Here is a 23,573-nt window from a genome sequence, read left to right as displayed (position 1 = left end):
ATAGTTTTTAATGCGGTGTCTCTGAGTCTTTTGGCAGCAGCGAAATACAAATAACAAACTAATATATTTTCATTAGCTCCATAGTTCAGTTTCTATGCAAATAATTCTTCATATTCTCTACGTGACATGCAGAATGCAGAGAGCCAAACGGCCTCCGAGGAAAAATCCACCCTTGGAAACTTTTTCACCGTAATATAAAATATAATGAATCTGGGGGTGATTTTATGATCTAAGATTCCATTTTATGTGCTTTTTGGCTTTAATTAGATTTTTTTTTGTGCTTCTTGGAAAGCTTTACTTTAATAAACGTTCCACTTTTATACACTTGACCATCTCTCAGCTGTAATAGTGAAGATGAGGCTGTGCATTGAAGGCACTGGAAGCTAAGGAAAGAGATTCCACGTGGTTAAATATTATGCAGTCTGTTTGCAGAGCAGCTGCTTCCACCATCATCAATTACTTTGGCCACTGTGGAGATCTGAGCTGCAAACATAAAAATCAACCACTCTTAATATTTTCAATGCCCCTTGGCAAAGAAATGGCCCCATAAAGTGTCAATATCTTTTAAATTAAACTACCAAATGCACAGAATGACCATTTTGCAACAACTATGACTTCCACTCTTGGGTCTTCTTCATCCACTTGGCGTTTGTTTAGCCCACAGTTGCTTTGTAATTTTATTCCTTGCAGACTTTGCTGTAGTCTAAGGATGTTATTTAGACAAACTGAGTTTTGCTGCAACAGTACACTATATGTGCACTACAGTAAAACAATAAATTCTGCAACACATTCAATCTGCAAACAGTTTATGTACACTATCGTTCAAAAGTTTGGGGTCACCCAGACAATTTCATGTTTTCCATGAAAACTCACACTTTTATTCATGTGCTAACATAACTGCTACAAGGGTTTTCTAATCATCAATTAGCCTTTCAGCACCATTAGCTAACACAATGTAGCATTAGAAAACAGGAGTGATGGTTGCTGGAAATGTTCCTCTGTACCTCTATGGAGATATTCCATTAAAAATCAGCTGTTTCCAGCTAGAATAGTCATTTACCACATTAACAATGTATACACTGGACTTCTGATTAATGTTATCTTCATTGAAAAAAGCTGCTTTTCTTTCAAAAATACATTTCTAAGTGACTCCAAACGTTTGAATGGTATGTTACGCAGAACAGAAGGGCAAAAGCTTACTTGATCTTGTTTTTCAGATTGAATACAGACCGTGAAAGCAGGGCCTCACGATCCGTCTGACTTTTTGGGTTTTAAGCAGGAGGTGTCAGAAAAGTTACCCCAGGGATAACTGGCTTGGGGCGGCCAAGCGTTCATAGCGACGTCCCTTTTTGATCCTTCGATGTCGGCTCTTCCTATCATTGTGAAGCAGAATTCACCAAGCGTTGGATTGTTCAGCCGTTAATGGGGAACGTGAGACAGGTTAGTTTTACCCTACTGATGATGTCTCGTTGCAACAGTAATGCTGCTTTAGCAGCGCTGTGGCTAAAGTGTAAGTTTGATTGATTTTAAGAAGATGCTCTCAAGCTGGATACAAGCTGTAGGGGATGAACTAATCAGGGCCTCTCCTCATGCTGTACTTTTCTCAGTCTTATGCAGTCATTAGTATCTTGTACTGCTTTATGTTATACAGAAGCAGCTTAGGGGTAAATTCAGTAAAGCAGATCTATTCACTCGCGTTCTGTCACCAGTCCTCTCGATGAGTATGATCTATTCCTGCTGGTCTACTTTCTCCGTCACACTGTCAGAGTCATTTCATTCTCAATTTCACTACTCTCATTTGATGTTTCCATTCTCTAACCCTCTGTTCTTTAAATTCATTGTAAGTCTGTCACTCTGCCTTCCATACTGTTGATTGTACATCCATCCTTCTTCACATCTCCACCTCATCTTGGTTGTCCAAGTCTTCTCAGCCAGTTTCCATCAACAAACTGCTAAAATACCATGATTTAGCGTTCGTATTGTTACTAAATACCCAAATGATCTCTCCATATTGAAGTATCTTCTCGAATATTGCCCATTTAAGACCTCTTTTGGGTGAAAATCAAGCTTTTTACCTTGTTAACCTGTCCATGTGGTGCGTTTTTATATGCTAGAAGACATGTTGTAGGTCAAATAAGCAGTAATCTGACGACAGACTTCAACAGAATCATAAAACCAAACCTGAGATATTAACATTGCCAATTAGCAGGGTGGCACTTTCTTTGTTTCCGGTTTGAACATGTATTGCTAAATTATTTTGATATTATAACTAACCATTGTGTAGCGTGAAGTTGTTTAACAGTGTTTGAGCAAAGTCATCATTTTAAGGCAGAAAGGGATTATTTTAACGTGAAAAACTTCTAAATGTGTAACTTTGGTGCACAAAGATGGCTGTTTAGGGGTTAAATCAACAACCGGAGACTGACTTTTACCATAATTGTGTGATATTCATATGGGAAGTCTTCAACAGAGGTTTGGAAATCAAAGAGCAACACGTCTCCGAGGTGTTTTAGAGCTTGGCCGTCCCTGCAGGAATCACATATGTGACTTCTTAAATGCACTGTAAAACCGTGTTAAAGCATTTTAGGGTGGATTTTTCCTTTAAACAGGTCCTATCCAGGAGGAGTGTGCATGCTTCAGGTCCAGCCCAGCACAGTACGGAATTCTACCAAACCAGCACGAAGGAAGGAAAGTCTCTAAAACTAGATAGAAAGTGAGACTATTGAATTTTAAAAAAAGAACCCTTTGCTTATTGTTGTCTGCTGCAACACTCACTGTACAGTAAATATCATCATAGACGTCAAGTATAAGGCTTGATAGAATACAACGGGCGTCACTCAGTGGCTATTATGGGCTGTCTATGAGACACTGTGCAGTCAGTAGGAACATGGCACAACAAGCTGGATGAAGAAACTACTCTGTAATACCACTCTGATGATGAAAAGTCGTCCACAGCTTCTTTATATGGCGTTTCCATGGTGAGTATTTGAGATACAGAGCACAAAAGCTAACATGTAATACTAAGGAATCGGCGTATCGTCCGCCTCCGAGTCAGCTGGAGTGGCTCGACCAATCAGCTCGTAGATTTATGTGACGTGAGGGTCGTCCTCCGACTTTGTTACCCCGCTGAAACCCTACTCCGGCCTCGACGCAGTCCGTCACCATCCGCGCCGATGCTAATCTTTTTTATCTACGACTGCGACGCCGACGCATGGAAACGTCGGCTGCAGTTTTGTTCAACTCGATCCAGATTTTAAGAGCGTTTTTTGAAATTTTTTTCGCGTCAGACGTGCGTCTCGATGTAGGAGTGCGTGTGGGAGAGCGAAGGCGTGAGCGGCGGCGGCGGCCCGGGGTCGGATTCGGCCGGAGAGTTGGGCTCCTGATTGAACAGCTCCTGATAGGCTCTCTTCCACTCCTGGAACTCTGCCGACGACAGCTGGGGATTGGCCAGCAGCCTGTCAATCAGCGCGAGCTCCCCCTCCCTGTCCTATGGGGATGCAGAAACACAGGAGGGGCGGGTCACTTTTTGATCACGACTCCTTAAAACGCAGACAGACGGAAAGCAAGACACACACTGAGGAGGAAACACTAAGGTTTGGGGAGATTTGACAGTTGATCATTTTATTCGTTTAGAGATATGGACACGAAACATCTATTTGTGTGTTTTATTTTAATTTTTGCAAATATTCTATGCATTTAATTTCAGTATATGGACTTTTCTTCCATGTGTACACACGATTACTGTATATAAAGTATGTTATTTGTCACATAAAGTAATGTAATGTGTGCATATAATAATCACTTAATGTGTACTATTTGGCAACACCATTAAATTACTATGAAGTACATCATTTTTATTGCCAATATACAAAATATATTTTAACTCACTTCTAGGATTATTATTCATACCTATTAAAATATTTATACTATTGCAGCATATACCATTATATAAATACACTGCAAAACACAGTGTGAATTTAAGTCTTATGTAGCGTATTCAATGTAAATTTACTAATTTCTAGTTAATTTCAGCTTAAAAAGTCAAATCTGTGTTTTTCTAACGTGAGCCATTTTAACTGAAAATGAGTTGAATGAACGAAAATCTGAGAATTCATTCAACTCATTAATTAAGTTTTTAAGAAGCAAAACAAACATAAACAAGCATTTTTTTCATTTGAAGCCTGAGAAAACAGTTTGCAGTTTGTTTTTAACGCAGGCTGAATTCATCCTTCATCATAATTCCACTTTTTTTTGCATTTGAGTGTTAAATTCAGTCTCTGCCCTTATAGACTAATAATAATTCATGTCACCATCACTGGCAGTAGCTCATCTTTACTCTGACTCTGGTACAAAACAGCTGAGACTGTAGCGCCTCCACGTTAACATAAGAACAAACTCTTCAAACTGAAAAGAAGTCTGTCAGTAACAGCTGTCAATGCGACTAAACAGCTGATTCATCTTAATGTTTTAAGTTTGTTTAACTAATTTAATCAAGTCCAGTACACTTAACTGAGCCTTTTCTACAATTTCAAAACACATACGTTGATTTTAAACCAATTAATTCACCTAAACTGTTGCTATTTCTCATTTTTAAAGCAGAAAGGGATGATTTACTGTGCCAACTAAACTGCAGTTCCAGTATTATTGTCCTTACTGTAAACACACTAAGGTAGTATTACAAATGTACCCTTATTTAGCAGCTTGTAATGTATTTTTTGCTGATCTTACACACTAAAACAATAAAATACTATAAATGTACTCTTGTAGCATGACAAAATGTTCAACATTGTCTGGGATTACAAGTAAAAATGTCCTGCGTAAAAATACATAAGTATCAAAAGCATTAAAATACCCTTAAAGTACCAAATGTAAGAGTACTCATTGTGACGAATGACTCGTTTCATAATATAAACAGTATAATATTGTTGGATTGAGCTGCAGTAATGTAATCATTGTTAATCACACATCATAAAGTACTACTTAATTATATTTTAGATTTCTAATTTGTTTCTGACAAGTGGCTAAAATTGTCAGAAAATGCACTGAAAAATGCAATGTAAGTGTATAGTGTGTATTAAAATACCATAATATGGTGAAATCAAGTCAAGTACAAAATGTGCTAAAGAAGCCCCTATTTATAAAAACATGTTTCTAAAGTAGCAACAAATGGATCTTTTTGCATTTATTATCCCTTTTAAGTATACACTAGTGTTAATAACATATTCATGGGTTGCCAGGTTGTGAAAAATGTCCTTTTTCCTCCACAATGATGACTGTTTTGTCTTTTTAGCTTCTTAATCAGGAATTTAAACAATGAAACCATTTGTTCAGTTCCTTTCTTCAATGAGAGACATTGGTCGGCTAATTGCAGACGACTCTGGCTTCATGACTGATTACTTTATCGACGATGGCTAATTAGAAAGTGATTTCAAAGTTTTCTAGCTAAACCAAATGATTAAATGTTTGCCTGTGAGTTATCAAAAGCTAAATAAACCATTTAAAAACCAATTATCTGACAAATGTTTGCTGAACGCCAGGATATTTTCCTCTACTTAATTGCACTTTTCACAGAGCTGGGATGTTTGCAACAGCAGTTATTAGTTTATATTTACAGCAAATATATGAAGTGTTAGTTCACAATAAAGCCATAACTTTAATGAGTAAATACACATTTATAAAAGGAGCTACTTTCCTTATTTACAAGGGAAATAAATTGATGATTGGACATTTTGTACAACTAAAAATCAGTGAAAAGTACTGATTAGATTCTCCACAATTCAACCGTTCAATTGATTTATTGAAAAGTCTCTGGCTCCCACAATATTAGGTGTAGAGGTCTGAAATTTCAAACAGATGTGGTTGATAAGATGCAGAATATACACTGACATTTGCATGATTCTGGCATAAAGTGTTGCCTAATTACTGATGTTCAAATATGACTCATTGTACGTGACAAGGAAAAGTTTTTTGAGTCACGTTTGAGGTCATGTAGATTAGCTTGTATTTTAGCCACATGCTAATCAAGCACATTTTGAGAATCTACAAGAAGCTACCTTTCAAATGAAGTATCATACATGCATTTTGATCTTACAGTTCTACTATTATCAGCTTTTCTATCTTTGTGTGCCATATAGGTGAAAAATACATAAACATGGGAAAATAATATATAAAACAGGCCAAAAATAAAACTAAGTGACATTTTAATTACAAAATGTGTGAAATAACATTATTGCTGATACATTTTCTAACTTTATAAGCTCAGGCTGAACCAAATAAAAACATTAGGAGCTACTTTCCTTATTTACAAGGGAATTAAATTGAAAATTGGACATTTTGTACAACTAAAATCAGTGATGAGTTGGTCTTACAGTTCTACAATAATGAGCTTTTTCATTTTTGTGTGCCATATATGTGAAAAATGCATAAAAAGTGGAGAATGATACACAAAAAAGGCCAAAAAAATAAAACTAAGTGACATTTTAATTACAAAATGTGTTAAAATATACATTATTGCTGGTACATTGTCTAACCTTATAAGCTCAGACTGAACCAAATCCAAATATTAGGACACTGCACATCCAGAAAACAGATTTCAGCCCTTCACAAGTTCTAGTTGTGTTGACGCCAGATGGTGATATTATATCAACATGTATGAACCTCCTCTGTCATTATTTTCATCTGCTGCAACAGAGAAATTCTGCATGGCTGTCCAGAGACTGTAAGCATGTTGTTTTGGTCTAATTTTAAGACAAAAAAAAAGCATGACTTTGTTGTTTCCACAGCAACCACCTGAACGCACAAATCCAACCGGATCACGTGTAAAATATCAAGTTTCATCTAACCAGAGTCACTCGTGGTGTGTTAAAACTCCCCCCAAAGCTTGGTATGTTCCTTTCAGAGACGCCAGACAGGGAACAGACATGGAAGCTCCTCCACCCAACCAGCCAAAGACGAGAAAACGAAGCTACTGGAGCCACAAGCGACAAAACCCCTTCGCCCTCGCCAGCCACCCCCGCCCACGGAGGAAGCAACAAAGATACACAACTTCAGAGACACAACAACAACAGCGAAAAACAGCATCCCAGCCTGAGAACAAAACCACAGACGGCTGCTTGACATCTGTAAAAACCAAACCGAGGAGACAGACTGGGACAGATGACGGCACTGAGACCAACAACACAGACATTTTCCAGCATGTGTGGGGTCAGAAATCACCATAATGACTGTACATATCTTTTAATAAAATAATTAGGAGTGCCGTTTTATCCACTGTGAAGTGCATCCATGTGTGAATGTGATTATGGGAGGCCTGTGGAGCAGCAGTAATAACCTAATGATAAGGTTCATTCTTTTAGTGCAGCCGAGATAACAAAAAAAATGAAAACAAAAAAGGAATATTATCAGCTTTAAGAAGCAGCAAAATGACCCCATCCGAACTGCAAAAGTAAATCTCTCATTATTAAAAGAAACCTCACAGTTGAGGGTGTTTGTGAGCAAAGGGTGGGAAAAACAGGCAAAGTTTCTTGCAGACTCTGACCAGTCTGATAAGATGAGATACGGTGCTGCGTTTATTACAGTTTAATATAAAAAGGAAGCTGACCTTTCGCTAAGCCCCTCTCTCAATAGTGGCTGTTTCTATAAAAACAGTTTATTATTATTTGTTTGGATCCCCATTGGCTGCAACTCCTCTTCCAGGGACCATTTTAGCCGTTTACTGCTAATTATTTTTGGCTATAAAGATAACTGTGGCTGGTGGAATTTAGCATCTGCAACTAGTTAGCTAATGAGGTTAACATTAGCTCTGAGGGCTGGTTGAAAATTTTGACTCATTGTGGTTAATATGCATGATATCATGCTAAAATGTCCAAGGAAGTCTTTATCGGTAACAATAACATTTTAGCAATATAGAGCTAGCATAACGTATGTTTGATTAACACTGAACTGTTTTCAAATAGCGTATTTTCACATTTACCATTTCAAGAGTAAAACATCACAGGGTTTTTATAACAAAGATCCCAAAAAACCTTTTTTGACCATTGCAGCGATGTGTTAACATGGCCACGGTACAGGGAAGCTGTGCCTTTAAATGAAGGGAAAAAAAACAAAAATAAAACAGGCCAAAAATGTACATAAAAATCTAAAATGTGCATTTTTACAAAAAGTAATTTGCACTTTTACAACGTGTGACCTCAGAATTAGACTGTTTAATTGTATTTTAATGAGCTGAAATATCCTCATTTTTCAGATATTTGCTGTAACTTTCACAGTTTTTATCGTTATTGTAGCTTGGTGTCACTTCCATGTGTGGGTAAACATCTTGACAGACTTGTTGTGCCTAGTTGTGGTTCCTAAACTCTGATTGGACAGCCACAGTCTGAGGGAGGAGTTTAGCGAAGTCTTCAGGGTCATTCCAGAATTCCCACCCATCAAGTTTCACAAAGTACAGAATGCTAAAACATGCAGCTGTTGTGTAAATGTACTTGTCCTGAGACCAAATCTTAAAAAAAAAGTAGGAGAAAAGAATGTTTGAAAATATTTCAGTCTTTTTGCTGTTTTTTTTTGTCTCATTTGTCATTTTCAAACATTTTGTTGTTGCTTCTTTGTCTAATTTTTTGTCATTTTCAATCACTTGTTGTTTTTTTGTCAAATTTTTGATTGAAAATCACTAAAAATGAGACAAAACACAATGTTTTGTTTCATTTTTAGTGATTTTCAGTCTGTTTTTGTTGTTTTTGTCTCATTTTTGTAATTTTCAATCTTTTTTGTTGTTTTGTCTCGGTTTTTTTTTGGTTATTTTCAATTTCTTTCTGTGTAGCCAGAGCCACTCAAGCCTTTTAGAATTTATTACCTATCAGTGAGGAATATGTAGCAGAAAATTGTAAAAGAGAAGGTTTGTTTTTCAAAAATTTTGGAGCCCAAATGTCCTCCAATTCTGGAATGCCCCTTCAATGCTTTCACCAGCTTCCGTGTTAAGCGTGCACGTGTGGACGTCCTGCAACAGGCGAGTCTTTGTGTGAACCAACCTTCAGCGTGGACGTCAGGATGCGGAGGCGGTGCAGCCGTTCGTTGAGCTGAGGGTCCGCGGCCCGTCGGAGGAACGACTGCCTGAACTCGGACTGATCCTTGGCCTCCGAGCCCCGGCCCAGAGGACAGACCCCGCCCTGCTCGCATGCACGAAACAGGTCGCCCAGGGACGCACCTTCACTTCCACCTGCAGCACAAAGCACAGAACCCAGCGTTTAATTGAAACTCTTCCAATCAGGGATGAGTTATATCTCCACTCAGCCACTGGAGGACAGCAGCACACCTCGACAGCCTAATGACCGGCATTAGTGAGATTATTAATGATGATAAAATCTCTCTCCCATCAGCCTCGGGGACTTTCTTTCCACTCTGACAGCTCCACTTCATTATTCATTGTTCAAGCTATTCTCTTGCAAATCTTAAAAAAAAACCACCTGATGAGGAAAATCAGTCTTATTTACTATTTTAGTCCTTCCTTCTCGTACACCGGTGGCCTCACCTTGGCAACCGGAGCGCCGTGCTCTCATTAGCCTCATTAGATCAGTTTGTGACTGCAGAGTGTGTTGCTGGATACTGATTTAAATGGATATGTGTCTGCCTGAGAGCGCTTTTAAATCTAGCACATGTACTGACGTCAACCGGCGTCCTCACCTTAAAACAGTTCTTTTTTTTGCAGTCTCTGGTGGCTATAATTCAGCGTGAGACACATTCTTTCCTCTCTACAGCTGCAACACACTGACTTGTTCCAGCTTCTTTCATACAATTAATCTGCAAAATAAAATCTTTTATGTCCTCCTGTGCCACCGAGAAGGTCAGACAAGGCTTTTATTTTTGCCAGACTTGATTATTGCAGGATTCAGATGTCAGGCTTTTAAAACCTGTAACATCCACCCCCCTGTTTTTCACAAAAAAAAAAAAAGACTAAAAGCTTGGAAGAATTTTGTTTGTTTGACTCTTAGAGCGAAAACAGTGCAGCTCAGAGTGATTCAACACATACAAAGGTAGGAAATGACTGTTTGCTTTGCACAAAGATTCATAAAAAAGTAAGAAACTATTGTTGCTGTGGTGTTGGCATCTTACACTATTTGAATTGTGAGGCTCTGGATTGGGCTTTCAAACAATACAGGGTGTTCCTAAAGTCTGGACACTTAGGAAATCTCATTAACTATAATTTTTTGCCTCGACAGATTAAATATGGCTTTGTCGAAAGAAGAAAGAGTTGAACTGGTACTTCTCAGTTTTACCATCTTCGCCACCGTGGAAAATCCAAGTGGAATCCTCCTCGGATGACGTGCATTAAATTCATCTGCTATCTTTCCATATGTCCATCCTTCACGTCCACTGAGAAGTACCAGTTCAACTCTTTCTTCTTTCAACAAAGTCATATTTAATCTGTGGAGGCAAAAAAAATTATAGTTAATGAGATTTCCTATGTGTCCAGACTTTAGGGACACCCTGTATATATAATCAGGGCCAATTAAAATCCAACACAGAAGCAGAAGAGGGTAACAGGAATTTACAAACTATACTACATACTGCCTGCTCTAGTATAACTGCGCTGGCTGCCTTTGAATTTTTAAATAGATTTTTACTTTCATTTAGTGTACAACTCACAATAATAATGGATCTCAACATCTTTTCCACCTGAACTTGTTTTCTTGCCATTTTCTTATTACATTTTTTGATTAATAGCACACATAACACAATAGAGGACAAAACACTGCAGTAAATTACAGACCAAACGGGAACAAAACAAATCTGGGCACAACTAGAAGCAAATAAATCATCGATCCTCATAAATAAAGATTCAAAGGAGGCGACGCCAAAACAGGCTTCGTCTGACTTCCAGAGTTGGAGAACAGTCCTAGAAGCGCCAAAAAAAGCAGCCAGAGAAAGTCCAAATGATTGATTAAATACGTCTTTCTCCTTGTGAGCACAGCTGGAGAGATTCAGGTTTATACACCGATGAGCCACAACATTAAAACCATCAGACTTTGTCCCATCCAGACCTGGATTCTACAAGATCTCTTAAGGTGTCCTGTTCTATCAGGCACCAAGACTTTAGCAGCAAATCCTTAAAGCCCTGGAAGTTGTGAGGTGGTGTCTCCTTGGATCAGACTTGTTTGATTGCAATCTGGAGGTCAAGTCAACACCTTGAACTCTTTATCATGTTCCTCAACTCATTCCTTGGACTGCTTTTGGTAGGAACTAACCAGGAACACTCAAGAAGTCCTGTAGCTTTGGAGATGTTCTGACCCCGTTGTTTTGAAGTCACAGCTTGTCCAGGTCATCTAGATCCTCATGCTGCCCATTCAAACACATCAACTACAAGAACTCACTGTTCTCTAGTTGTCTAACCAATGTCATTAACTTCACCTGCCAGTGGTTTTAAAGCTGTGACTGATTCCTACATGGAGAAACATGAGAACAACCCCACACTAAACAGAGAAAAGCTCTCCCTTTCTTCAATTCTTATCTATTAGAGATCAACTTTAATATAATAACACCTGTGTGCCTAATTTTCCTTTAGCAATTAGATTATTAGCATCTGTCTGTGTTAAAATGAGATTATATAAAGAGGTAGAAGACAGTGAGACACCTGAAATCCACAAAAGAAAAGCAGCAAGTTCTTCAAGATGTTGGAAACAACCAACCTGCCAAACAGTTTGAAATAACCTCTTTTGTAAGATGTACAACATAATCCTTTCAACTGGATGGTGGTAATAAACACTGTGGATTATATAAAAGTGGATTTAATGGACAGTTTTTCATCGGTTACAGTGACAGAAGCTGGACATTTCCATTTTAAACCCATCATATTTAGCCGTCTCAACCATTTATTCACTAATTTGAGATGTTTCATTCATCCCAGATTTGTTGGTATTCAACAGCTTCAATTCTGAGATAACTAATTCCACAGTTTAGTGATTAATTTTACCTAATTATTGGAATTTTCTATTTCTTTTCACTTGACTCTTCTTCTCAAAGCTGGAGGGGATTATTTGTTATGGCTGATTTAGTATGAGGACACCACATCCTGAAACCAAATCATAACTTTATACTCTATAATCTTTCTAATTTCCTTCTTGCGATGGCAAAAGTAACCCTGAAAAACTGTTTTAAAGACAAATATTTAGATTTTTTCTCTCTATTTCACAAATAAATTGATAAATTACCAACATTAATGGCATTATTTTTTAATATAGTCGCGTTCAGTGCCCATAACTTCTGCACATCACTGTATATGTGGATATTTTTTTCCCTCCTGCCCTCATTTTGTTCTCCAGCCTGCTGACTGGATGAAGAGTGGCCGGATTAGCTGTAAGCTCTCCGTGTTCTCGTACGTGTTTCGCACAACATGACTAAACTCACCGTTGTGTGTTTGCTGTTCTTCTTTCGCAGGCGGCGTGAGGAGTGTGTGTAGGTTGCTGTCTCGTGGCAGTGTGAAGCTGCGGGGTTTCCCTCCCTGGGTTGCCATAGGAATCAGCCTCTGCATCGCCATGGGCAACGGGACATTCCTCTGAGCGGGAAGCGTGTAAACGGCTCCGGCCATCATCGACCCGCCCGGGCCAGGCTCAGCGAAGACAGCGTCCTCTGGAAGACAGAGTACAGAGAATATAAGCAACAAAAACACCTCTACAATACATTAAATTTAGGTTTATTTTACCGATATGGCATAAGAAAAGCCCTCTTACGCTATTGCTATTAGAATATATAGCAATATTTTGATTGAAGAAATCTCCCCTTTAGCTTTAACTTTATTGCCATGGAGAGAAAATATAAATTGCAGCTTTAGAAAACACTAAACACACATTGATATGACCACAAAACAGAATAAAATGCATAAAACATACATACATACAGCCTCCCATGAACATCAGTAACAGCATCACATGTTCTGCTATCATTACAATGAGGCGCTAAATAGGATTTATAAAGCAGAAGAGCATTTATCCAGTGATTAAATCAAAACAACAATCAATCAGTATAAGTGAGTGGGAGCCCTATTAAGATGTAACCAGAAGTTACAAAGAGAGTCGCAATCCCATTCGTTAAGTTGTAGGTAATATTCGATTTAAGTATAAACTCACGCTTTTGCTGAAAAAGCAAGATTAGTTACAAATAAATGGATGCTTTCGTGATGTTTTATGGTTAATCGGGGCATTACCAAGTGGTCCAGTCTGCAGGTAGTGCAGTCCAGCCTCGGTCAGCGGCGTCTCGATCAGGTCCTGCCAAGAACGTCTCTGAGAGGACGAAGAGCGACCAGGGGACCCTGTCTCACTGCTGCCCCCTGCAGGACTCGAGCGGTACTACAAGAAACAAGAAACGTGTTTTTTTCTCATTTTCTCACTGCAGCACATTAGTATTTAAATTATTTGACAAAAAGTTATATTTGACATGGTAATGGTGATTTTTTTTCCATCTTCTTATTTCCCAAGACAGAAAACTTTGCATAAACAAACTATTTGGGAAAGTTAATTTAAAGAAGCATGAATAAATAAAATTAAAAGCCCCATGAGAATGAAATACTCAGAATACCCAACAACATAAAAGTGTAAGTATTGAGACTTTTACCTATTCCAGAACTTTGGAATAAAATCCATAAAAATAATTAATACAATAATTAAAAATCAAGATTCCATTATATTGAGAGAAAATCTGATAATTTAGTCCAAAAGTGCCTCAAAAGCAGAACCTCAAGAAAACAGATTTATTCTCAGAGAAGTACAAATATGGAGGAACATCAGCTATATTTTAATATTTCTTGTAAATATCTCTCAATTTTAGCTTCATGTCAATCATGCCAAATTCTAACACCAATTTTTGCAACTGTGAACTGTTTTTGGCAATATTATTTGAAATTACACCATTTGTTCTTGAGACAGACTGTTTAATGACACATCTATCATCATCATCACTGACTATTTAGCTTTTAAAAATAGTCAGTACATCGGTCTAGATTGGTATTTTTCACCAAGAAATACACTAAATTCACACAATTCAAGGTGCAGGTTTGGACCTGGGGGCAGGTTTGGCTCCATTTTAAACACAAAGGATCAGATCCATCGAGTGAGAAGTAAATCAGCTGTCCATTTAATTTCCTCTGCTCATATGTTTCACTTTTGTTCAACTTATTCTGCTTCTCATCCCTTCTGTGCCGTCTTCACTCGGATTTTCAGCTGTGAATTAAAATCGATCCTTTTTTTAGTGAAATCCTGGAATAGTTTCACTTATAATTCAAGTGAACTGTTTGACTTGATTAATGGCAGTTTCCTCCTCTTCAGGACTTTAGAAGAAGTCAAAATAATCCTTAAAAAGTTTTTACAGTGCAGTGAAAATGATCCAACACTAATATCACTTTATTTCTCCAGTGGAATCACCTCCACCAATCACCTTTGACCATTGGTGGTCCAGTATCTGATGTGGAAGTCGTCCTGTTTGTTTTTAGTTGTTTCATTCATTCCTTTGTTATACAGTATCACAAACACGTTGTTTGCTTTTGGAATCAGTTGTCTTTGAATTCACGGTGTGATTCTAAGTCAGAAAAGAGAGGTAATGGAGGATGTAGCAGGTACATGAAACCAGTAGTCATCATATGTTTTTGAATAACCATCATAGTGCAGCTGCTTAAACCTTCTGGCCCCAAAATGTGCTGGGCTGAACTGCAGGCTTTGTGTACACGAAAAACAAAAACATATTTTTTTCTCTACTTCTAGCCAGGGCTGTGCTGTTTCCATAGAGGTGCAAGACTTTATATTGCAGTGAAAAATTATCGCACAGTGAGTACATACGTCACACAACTACAAAAGACCCAGAAGCTGCTTGGGTTTAGATGACTAATGTGCACTGATGCTGGTTTTAATAGTTTTTTCTGCATTGCGATGCAGTTTTGCTTCAACTTGCGTTTCTTCAGCTAGCTAGCTTCTTCTTTGTTTGCAGTTTGTGGTTATGCAAGAAGTAGCAAATTCACAAAAACAAGTTTAAGTACAAACGATGCTCACGGGATACAGTTAACAGATGTACACTACCGTTCAAAAGTTTGTGGTCACTCAGACAATTTCATGTTTTCCATGAAAACTCACACTTTTATTCATGTGCTAACATAACTGCACAAGGGTTTTCTAATCATCAATGAGCCTTTCAACACCATTAACTAACACAATGTAGCATTAGAACACAGGAGTGATGGTTGCTGGAAATGTTCCTCTGTATCCCTATGTAGATATTCCATTAAAAATCAGCTGTTTCCAGCTAGAATAGTCTTTTAACACATTAACAATGTCTCGACTGTATTTCTGATTAATTAAATGTTATCTTCACTGAAAAAACTGCTTTTCTTTCAAAAATAAGAACATTTCTAAGTGACCCCGAAGTTTTGAACAGTTGTGTAGATCTGATAAAGTTTTCTGTCGTGTTAACTCTAAATCTAAGATCTTTCATGGGTAGAAATAAGACTTTTCAAGGTTTGAGCTCATGTTGACATGCTCACACACCTCCACAGGATCACATCTGTAGGGCACGTCGCTGCTGTTGCTGCCCCCTGGTTTCCTCCCGCTGTGTGTGGTGCCTCCCCCTAGAGGACCGGGATGGTACTGCGGCTCGGCGGCCACCCCTGGAGGCTCACCGCACAGGAAATCCTCCTGGGAAGAACGAGACCTAGACGTCTCCGTGGAAGACAGTCGAGTGGTCCGGCCTTCCAAGTAGGCACTCATCTGATGGGGAGAAGAGTGGAAATGTGGCAGATGTCAATTTAATCGGCCGGTCTCGTTCAACGGTAATGACACACTTGAAAGAAGAGGGAGCCAGATGACTGCCAAGGAGGCAGTTTGGTGATTGAATAAGGGGGAGAGGGTAAGTAAGAGACAGGGAGACAAAGAAGAGCATCTGAGTGTTTACAGAAACACCAAAAACTCCTTGTAATTATCATTTTAGCAGCTTGTGTCTCTGCTGACCCTGATTATCCCGACTAACAAGGTGCTGTTGTTGTTTCAGTTTTTCATTTCATCCTAGAATTAAAAAATACGCCCCAAGACAAAGATAATGTAGAGCAACCAGTTCCAGGTTCAATTATAGCAACAATTATACCAAATGTATCCTCACCACTCCCTGTAGGCTTAATTTGCAATAAATTTAACTGTTAAAATGGACTGCGGAGGAGCACTGAGCGTGATTTTTGCCTCTAAGCGCAGCATGTATTTTATATGAGCGTGAATACAGTGTGGATGTGTACGTGACTCACTGATGGAGGCCGTGGGTAGGTATCATATGGAGGTGGGGGACTGTCCTGTTTGGGGCTGGAGGTGGCGTCATCCTCGTGTTCGCTCTCACTCCAGTAATCTGCTGGAAGCCCACACATATACTGTCAGAAACCCAAGATACCCATCCTTCCACCATCCATACATACAGCCATTAAAATATATGTTAATCTATTACACTGCCATCAACTACAACTACTGTTAGACTCCACAACAGGCCTTTAACAGAGATAACTTAGCTTGAATTGCATCCTAATGGCTAAATAATTAAATTATCTTTTGAAATACATGACAAAAGTCACAATAATTCTATAAATGCAAAGAATTATATCAAAACTTTCACACTATCAGCATATCATATATGCTAATAGTGTGAAAGTTTTGAAATTAACACTAAATGGCCAAAAACATTATTTATTTTCATTAAATAATCAATCAGAAGACAGCCATTTCATTTTCCAAACAAAGCAAGAAGATTCTTTGGTCTGATGATACCAAAATTTAGCTTTTTAGCCACCAGATTAGTTGCTGTGCTTGGTGGGGAAAGCATGGTGGTGGCAGCATCATAACATGGGGATGCTTCTTGGTATTGGGGAATATTGGAGGGCAACCTGATGTAATCTGCAGGAGAAGTACGACTTGGGTGAAGATTTGTTTTCCGGCATGACAGCGACCCGAAGCACACAACAAAAAGTTACACAGAAATGATTTCAAGATAACAAGGTTTATGTCCTGGAGAGGCCGAGCAAGAGCCCAAACGTCAATCCGATTTAGACTTTGTGGCTGGATTTGAAGGGCTGTCCACTCACTGTTGTATAACCTGACAGAGCTTGAGCAGTTTAACAGAAAACAACGGGCCAAACACTGTCGCACTGTCTGTAATTATGTATGATTGCGGTCAAAGGTGCATCTGCTAAATATTGACTTGAAAGGGGTGAAGACTTATGCAATCACCTATTTTACCTTTCATATTTGTAATTAATTCACATAAAGGAGTCTGTTTTTGTAAATTACTGTCAAAAAAGCCAAAAAAAATCCCATATTTATCTAATCACTTATATATCTGAATCATCCACTCATCCATCCATCCAACTATGTATCCATCCATCTATTAATCCCTTCAACACTGCAAAAACTGTATAAACCATATTAATGCCACAGAATGTAGAAAACAAGGCTGGATCACAAATTTAGCAAATCTGAAACACCTCGGGAGCCCTAAGCCTCAGGTTTACTCCATATCATTTAGGCTTACAAAGTTTGATTTATTGCCAGTTTAAGGAAAATTTAAGCACAATATAAACTATATTAGGTCCTCTACCTTCCATCTTGTAGAACAGCTCAACATTTATCTGTTTAAAGTACTTAACATATAGAAAACCTTGGGCAAGGCAGTATTAATCCATCTCAGAAGCACTGTAAGGCTACAACCAACAACTGATGCTAAAAACAAATTATTAGCTGAAACCCAAATGTGCATGCTGTATTGTCTTTTCTCACAGTCAGAAATCCTGAGTTTACTATGATTCTAGTTGGTGTCTGGGTTGTGTAATGGGGGGTCTTTCGAGGCACCATCGCCAATATCTTTCATGCTGGAAAACCAATCTAAGTTGAACAGGAACAGGACTATCAGTGTGTTTGGTGACTAAAAGGCACCATCAGGCAGCAGCCATCTGCTGAACTGCCCTTCAGCAAGTGACTGAATGAACCCTCACCCTGCTCCTGGCGTATCCTCTCCCGCTCTGCATAGCCCACGGCGGCCATGTTGAGACGACTCAGCCACCTAACAGAAGGAAGGAACACCGGCGTTTACTGTAATATATACACAAGCTGGTAATTAAATGTGAAAGAGAAAGAGCCATAAAGTGTAACAGCTGGTTTGGGGCCCGACAGACCACATTACACCACAAAAAACTTCAAATTAACATGTTTTGGGAGTTTTTTTTGGACAAATTTGACACCCAATACGGAAACAGGTGTAGAAGCTGAGCCCTTTTTGATGATACAACAGAGTTAATGCACTAAATAAGAAAAAATATCATGCTTTATGTGTCATTTGAGCTACACAAGATACAGTATATCACAAGAAGAACCAAAAATTAACCACATAATGCTGCTGGAAGAAAAAGCAGAGAATCACATCACTGATTGAAAGATGATTTATCCTCTAGGAACCATGAAGGTAAGGGAAACTATTTTATAATAAATTTCAATTCAAAATAACCAATAGTTACTGAAATATTTCACTAAAATTAAATAAATGTTAATCTCATGGTAGTATAAGAGGAAAAAGTTAGGGGGAATCACCAAGATCTATCCCCTGGGAACCTTGAATGTTTGTGTTAAGTTTCACAATAGCTCTACAAATACTTGCTGAGATACAGCATATTACTTACAAAATACAAATCAGAATCACCAAATTACATGTGATTTGTCCTCTGGAAACCATGAATAGTCATTGTGTTTTAAAATAAATCCGATGTTGTATAGGTAACGCTTAGTCTACCGTGGTCACCAGTTTAGCATGCTAGCATGGTATTTTTGGCTAATTAGCGCTAGAAAATAAAGTCCAACTAAAGAAAAGTCAGGGAATCATCAATTAAATTCAGATTTGTCCTCTGGGAACCTTGAATGTTTGTCTTACTTTGTTAACGAAAAGTCACTCAAAGACAAAAAATGGACAGTGTGTTGTTCTACTCAATAACAATATTTCTGATTGGGGTCAAGTTATGCAACAAACTTTTTTTTCTAATTTGGGGCGGGTAGTGCTACATCTTAAGGGCTGTCAATTCACATAGAAATCTGTAGATTTGACAGCTGAAAATCCAAGAACTCCATAAAAAAGTAATTTGTCATCAGTTCAAACTCATTTTTATAATCAATTCTCCAAAAATGAAGATAACTTGTGATATATCGAACTGACAGACTGGATGTTCACAAACACAATATCAAGGTGAAAATGAAAAATATAAATTATATACGAGACTGAAATGGTGAGAAAGAGGACTGGGGATGTAATTGTTAAGGTAAATTACATAATTACATAACAATTGCTCTATTCCAAAGGCATGAAAGGTAACAAAAGTTCACTTTGGAAAAAAAAGGTAAATATTAAGTCAGATATTGTCTGTCTGTCCTTAAACGGAACTTGAAATGATCTCTATTAGATGTTCTAACAAAATCTCTCAGGTCAAAACTGGAATCTCTATGGGAATATCTTACAAATTGTTTCTGATTGCATATTACTTTTCTAAATAAAAACAGTCCCTTTTTAAATCATCGAAATAAAAACATATTTGGTTTGTTTCATGGCGGACAAACAGGAAGTTCGACTTCTAGCAGCCAGCTGAGATGTTGCCCGGCTGCATAACCTTCATCCATGTTCGCCTCACGCTGCTTTACCTGTTCATGTCATCCACTCCATCTGCTGCAAAGTAGAAACTCTTGACCTTGGGGTGGCAGGCTTTGAAAGCACTAGAGAGACAGAGGGAGATATTTTTTGCAGCCACACATTCACACATTGGTGAGCATGTGAACTGCACACGACGTAAGCACACATAAATATGCAACAGACCTGCTTCCATCGAGCACTTACTATTTCTTGCGACACTCGCTGGCACGGTCAATCTTGAACTCTGGAAGACTGACAAAACCCTCCGCTTTCTCATCCTGAACAGATGGAGAGAAGAAAGACATCAAGAATAACCAGGAAAGGGCTGAAGGAAAGCATTAAAGGAATAATACAGTTTTACTCAGTGTGGCTATTGGGGTTTGTCTCCTCTTAGCTGTCACGACTTTTATTATTCATTACTAACCCTTTCTGCTGTGGTCATATATCTGGGTCAACAAGCACTTCACTTTGTTTATATGTGAAGATGTACATAGATGTAGTGTGTTTTTGTGTTGACTTGAAGACAACAATGCTAGTTTCTGTGATTTTAGCCATTGTGATGCTTTAAACTAAGTCAGATGTATAGCAAGTAAATCTACCAAAGGAGGTTAGCATGTTAGCATCAAAAAACTAAAGATGACGCCGAAGAAATTCTGCTGTCAAGTTCTGCATGTTTGTCACAAACTAAAGAATTAGGCAAATTCTGAAGTAATGATGGCTTTTAATTCTACTTCCTGCTGGGACCGTGAACAGCAATTTTACGACAATTTGAACAATAGTTGAGATATTTCACTGATATCACAAATGTTAATCCCACGGTGGTGTAAGAAGAAATGTCATGAAATCACAAATTTAAGTAAGATTTATCCTCTGGGAACCGTGAATGTTCATGCTAAAGTTCACAGCAATTCCACCAATAGTTACTGAGATACAATAGTATCACTAAAAAACACAAATGTTAATCCTGTGGTGGTGCTGGAGGGAAAGTCAGAGGATTCCCAAATTGAATAAGATTTATCCTCTGGGAACCATGACTGTTAGTATAAAATGTGGGGATGTTATTTTTAAATACATTTCATGACAAAATGACCAATAATTGTGGACACATTTCACCAAAAATCCCTCATTTTAACATGGCCGTGGTATGAGACAAAAAGGCACTGATTCAAGTAAAATTTAGGAACCATGAATGTTCATAGTGAGTTTCACAGCAATTTCACCAATAAGTGGTGAGATACTGTAGCATCACTAAAAAAAAAACAAAAAAAACCCATAAATGATAATCTCATGGTGGTGTGAGAAGAAAAGTCAGGGCATTTAATTAAGATTTGTCCTCTGGAAACCCTGAATATGTGAACAATTTTTAACGACTCCACCAATAGATTCCTAAAAATCACAAACTTTATTCTCATGCTGGTAGTTGAGAGGAAGTCACAGAATCACCAATTTAACTATGATTTATCCTCTGGAAAGCATGAATGTTGCTGCTAAATTTCAGTCTGAACCAACTCAACAACAGGTTCTTGAAGGTTCACAAAGTTCACAAAGTCAAATTTAAACAAACGTGAGCTGAAATCAGGCTGAAATCCTTCCACCTCACGTACTGTAAAAGGGAAACTTCTTTTGTTTTTGTCACACAGCGGCAACAGAGTAATTTCGAAACCTTGCGTTAAGCTACAGCAAGCTCAGGTTTGAACAAATTTCATCACTGCCTCTTAGTTTTCAGACTCCTTCCTCTTTAACACATGCTGCAATATCTGACAAACCCTGAGAAACTGAGGAACTGTGACTTTCCGCTGCCAGAGATTCCTGCTGCAGACGTACCTCCTCGTTGATGTACCAGTACAGGCAGTTGTCCTTCAGAACGAACCAGTACTTCTTCCATTTCTGAGAGAAGTAACCCTTGGCGTCCCTCTTTCTCCAAAGCCAGCCCTCGCAGTCTCCTCGGCCCAGAGCCTTGCAGGAAACACGCCTCCGACTCAGGGAGGCCAAAGCTCGTCCTGGAAGAACACGGAGGAAACATGAGGGCGGAAAGAAACAACAGAATTCGCCAAAACTTGGAGGAAAACGTGTCACTCAAAGGGTAGAGCATAGTACTAATACTGCCTCTAAAGTGCTCACTCTTTCATGGCAGTGTGAATAAAAGCTTTCACCAAATGCCACATGCTAATGTAGCAGTAATTCTTGGCGAGAGTTTGCTCTGTGGATTTGAGCGTTTGACAGAATGCCGCGGCACTGCAGTAAGATAAGAGGTGTTTAATAAAAAGTGCATTTTTCTCCTGGCATAAAGAGCCCGGTAACGTTTTGCACGGCGGGCACTTTGTTAAAGATCACCAGGGTAAACTTGGCTCCCAGTCGAGGGCCGCCGAGAAACTTTTATTGCTCTGTATGAAAAGTCTTTTAACGAGGACAGAGATTCAAGATTCCATTTCCCTCCATGGTGCTGCATCTCTGAAGGAAACAGAGCTGGATGACTAAAAAAAAAAATGTAAAAAAGCTCAAATGTGCAATATGAAAAGGCTGTGAGATCATTAATAAGTTATATACCCTGATAAAGAGGACACTATAGATCCTCAGAAAGCACAAAAGTGCTCCAGAATTGTGATTATTCTCATTTTTCCATGCAGCACCTCCAGGCTATAAACCAATACCATCACCAGTTTGGTGTATTCAGTTTAGAAAATGAAGATCTCTCTTGCGCCCGGGCTGAAAAAGTAACTAATATTTCATTACGTGCTTCGATAGGGGCGGTCACACGAAGCGTTGGTTAATCAGCGTTATCGCCTTCATTTAGAAACTTTGCTTTAATTGCTGTAAACAAACAAAGCCGCGGACAGAGACGGTGCAGATGGAGCTAAAGCTTTCAGAACTTCTCACACTGGCAGATGGTGAGACGAGTCAAAGGCCTGTGGAAAAAACACTAAATATCACTTCCAGCATGTTTGGTCAAAGAGGCGAAGAAACTGATAGCAGGGAGTAAAATCATCCAAAAAAAAAGGAGAAGAATCATTGGAACTGTGCTCATTTATTAGAAGAAAGAACTGAGCTAAAACAAAGCGTCATCTCTACAGCAGTATAAGGAGTCTAGTGGTGTAGCGCACTCATGGAAATATGTAAAATAAGCACAGAATGTTAAAATGCAAATTCACAGCTCTCTGCACAGACTGTAAGAGCGTGAAATGACTACACGGTGGAAAAAGAACCTCATAAGCAAATCTAGCATAACCTTTTAGTCCGTGTTATCGTAGAATAACGGTTCAAAAACAGAATGTTAGCTTAAAAAAAGATCAAAAACATGATGAGGATACACTAATACTGAGGAGAGCTCAAATGAATGGACAACTAATCATTAATTATATTATGACTAAAAGACACAAATGTTAATCCCATGGTGGTGCTGGAGGGAAAGTCAGAGGATCCCCAATTTAATAAGATTCATCCTCTGGGAACTATGACTGTTTGTACTAAATGCGGGGGTGTTATTTTTATATAAATTTCATCACAAAATCACCAATAATTGTGGTAACATTTCACCAAAAATCCAAAATTTTAATATGGCGACAGAAAGGCACTGATTCCAGTAAGATTTATCCTCTAGGAACCATGAATGTTCATGGTAAGTTTCACAGCAATTCCACCAATAAGTGGTGAGATACTGTAGCATCACAATAAAACACAAGGATAATCTCCTGGTGGTGTGAGAAAAAAAGTCAGGGCATTTAATTAAGATTCATCCTCTGGAAACCCTGAATATCTGCACAGTTTTTTTAACCACAATAGCACTAATAGATTTCAAGATACCATCTCTTAAACTATACATGTTCCATTTAAAAAAAAATCACCATAAATTAACTGTTTGCCCTAAACTAATTCTATAAAATACAAATAATTTTCCACTCCTT

General features: G+C 38.4%; 1 protein-coding gene across 2 annotated transcripts in view; it reads right to left on the bottom strand.

The window, feature by feature from the left end:
• Nucleotides 1-1,390: 1,390 nt before the first annotated feature.
• The window catches only part of cnksr2a (connector enhancer of kinase suppressor of Ras 2a), a 72,558-nt gene continuing 50,375 nt past the window's right edge, over nucleotides 1,391-23,573 (bottom strand). The window contains exons 15-24 of one of the 2 annotated variants that reach the window (XM_023293373.3): nucleotides 21,496-21,671; nucleotides 19,876-19,949; nucleotides 19,683-19,754; nucleotides 17,996-18,063; nucleotides 16,265-16,365; nucleotides 15,519-15,737; nucleotides 13,193-13,334; nucleotides 12,397-12,618; nucleotides 9,024-9,211; nucleotides 1,391-3,487 (exon numbers count right to left, since the gene is read on the bottom strand). In XM_023293373.3, coding sequence (XP_023149141.2) covers nucleotides 3,284-3,487; nucleotides 9,024-9,211; nucleotides 12,397-12,618; nucleotides 13,193-13,334; nucleotides 15,519-15,737; nucleotides 16,265-16,365; nucleotides 17,996-18,063; nucleotides 19,683-19,754; nucleotides 19,876-19,949; nucleotides 21,496-21,671 — 1,466 coding nt within the window. In that variant the 3' untranslated portion in view covers nucleotides 1,391-3,283. The remainder of the gene's footprint in view (nucleotides 3,488-9,023; nucleotides 9,212-12,396; nucleotides 12,619-13,192; nucleotides 13,335-15,518; nucleotides 15,738-16,264; nucleotides 16,366-17,995; nucleotides 18,064-19,682; nucleotides 19,755-19,875; nucleotides 19,950-21,495; nucleotides 21,672-23,573) is intronic. The other variant, XM_023293374.3, reaches the window with a different exon arrangement.

This window comes from Amphiprion ocellaris, chromosome 22 (genome assembly GCF_022539595.1).
Source record: "Amphiprion ocellaris isolate individual 3 ecotype Okinawa chromosome 22, ASM2253959v1, whole genome shotgun sequence".
Lineage (NCBI taxonomy): Eukaryota > Metazoa > Chordata > Actinopteri > Pomacentridae > Amphiprion > Amphiprion ocellaris.
Note: the sequence above shows the minus strand (reverse complement) of the source record. Positions and strands in the feature narration are given on the sequence as shown.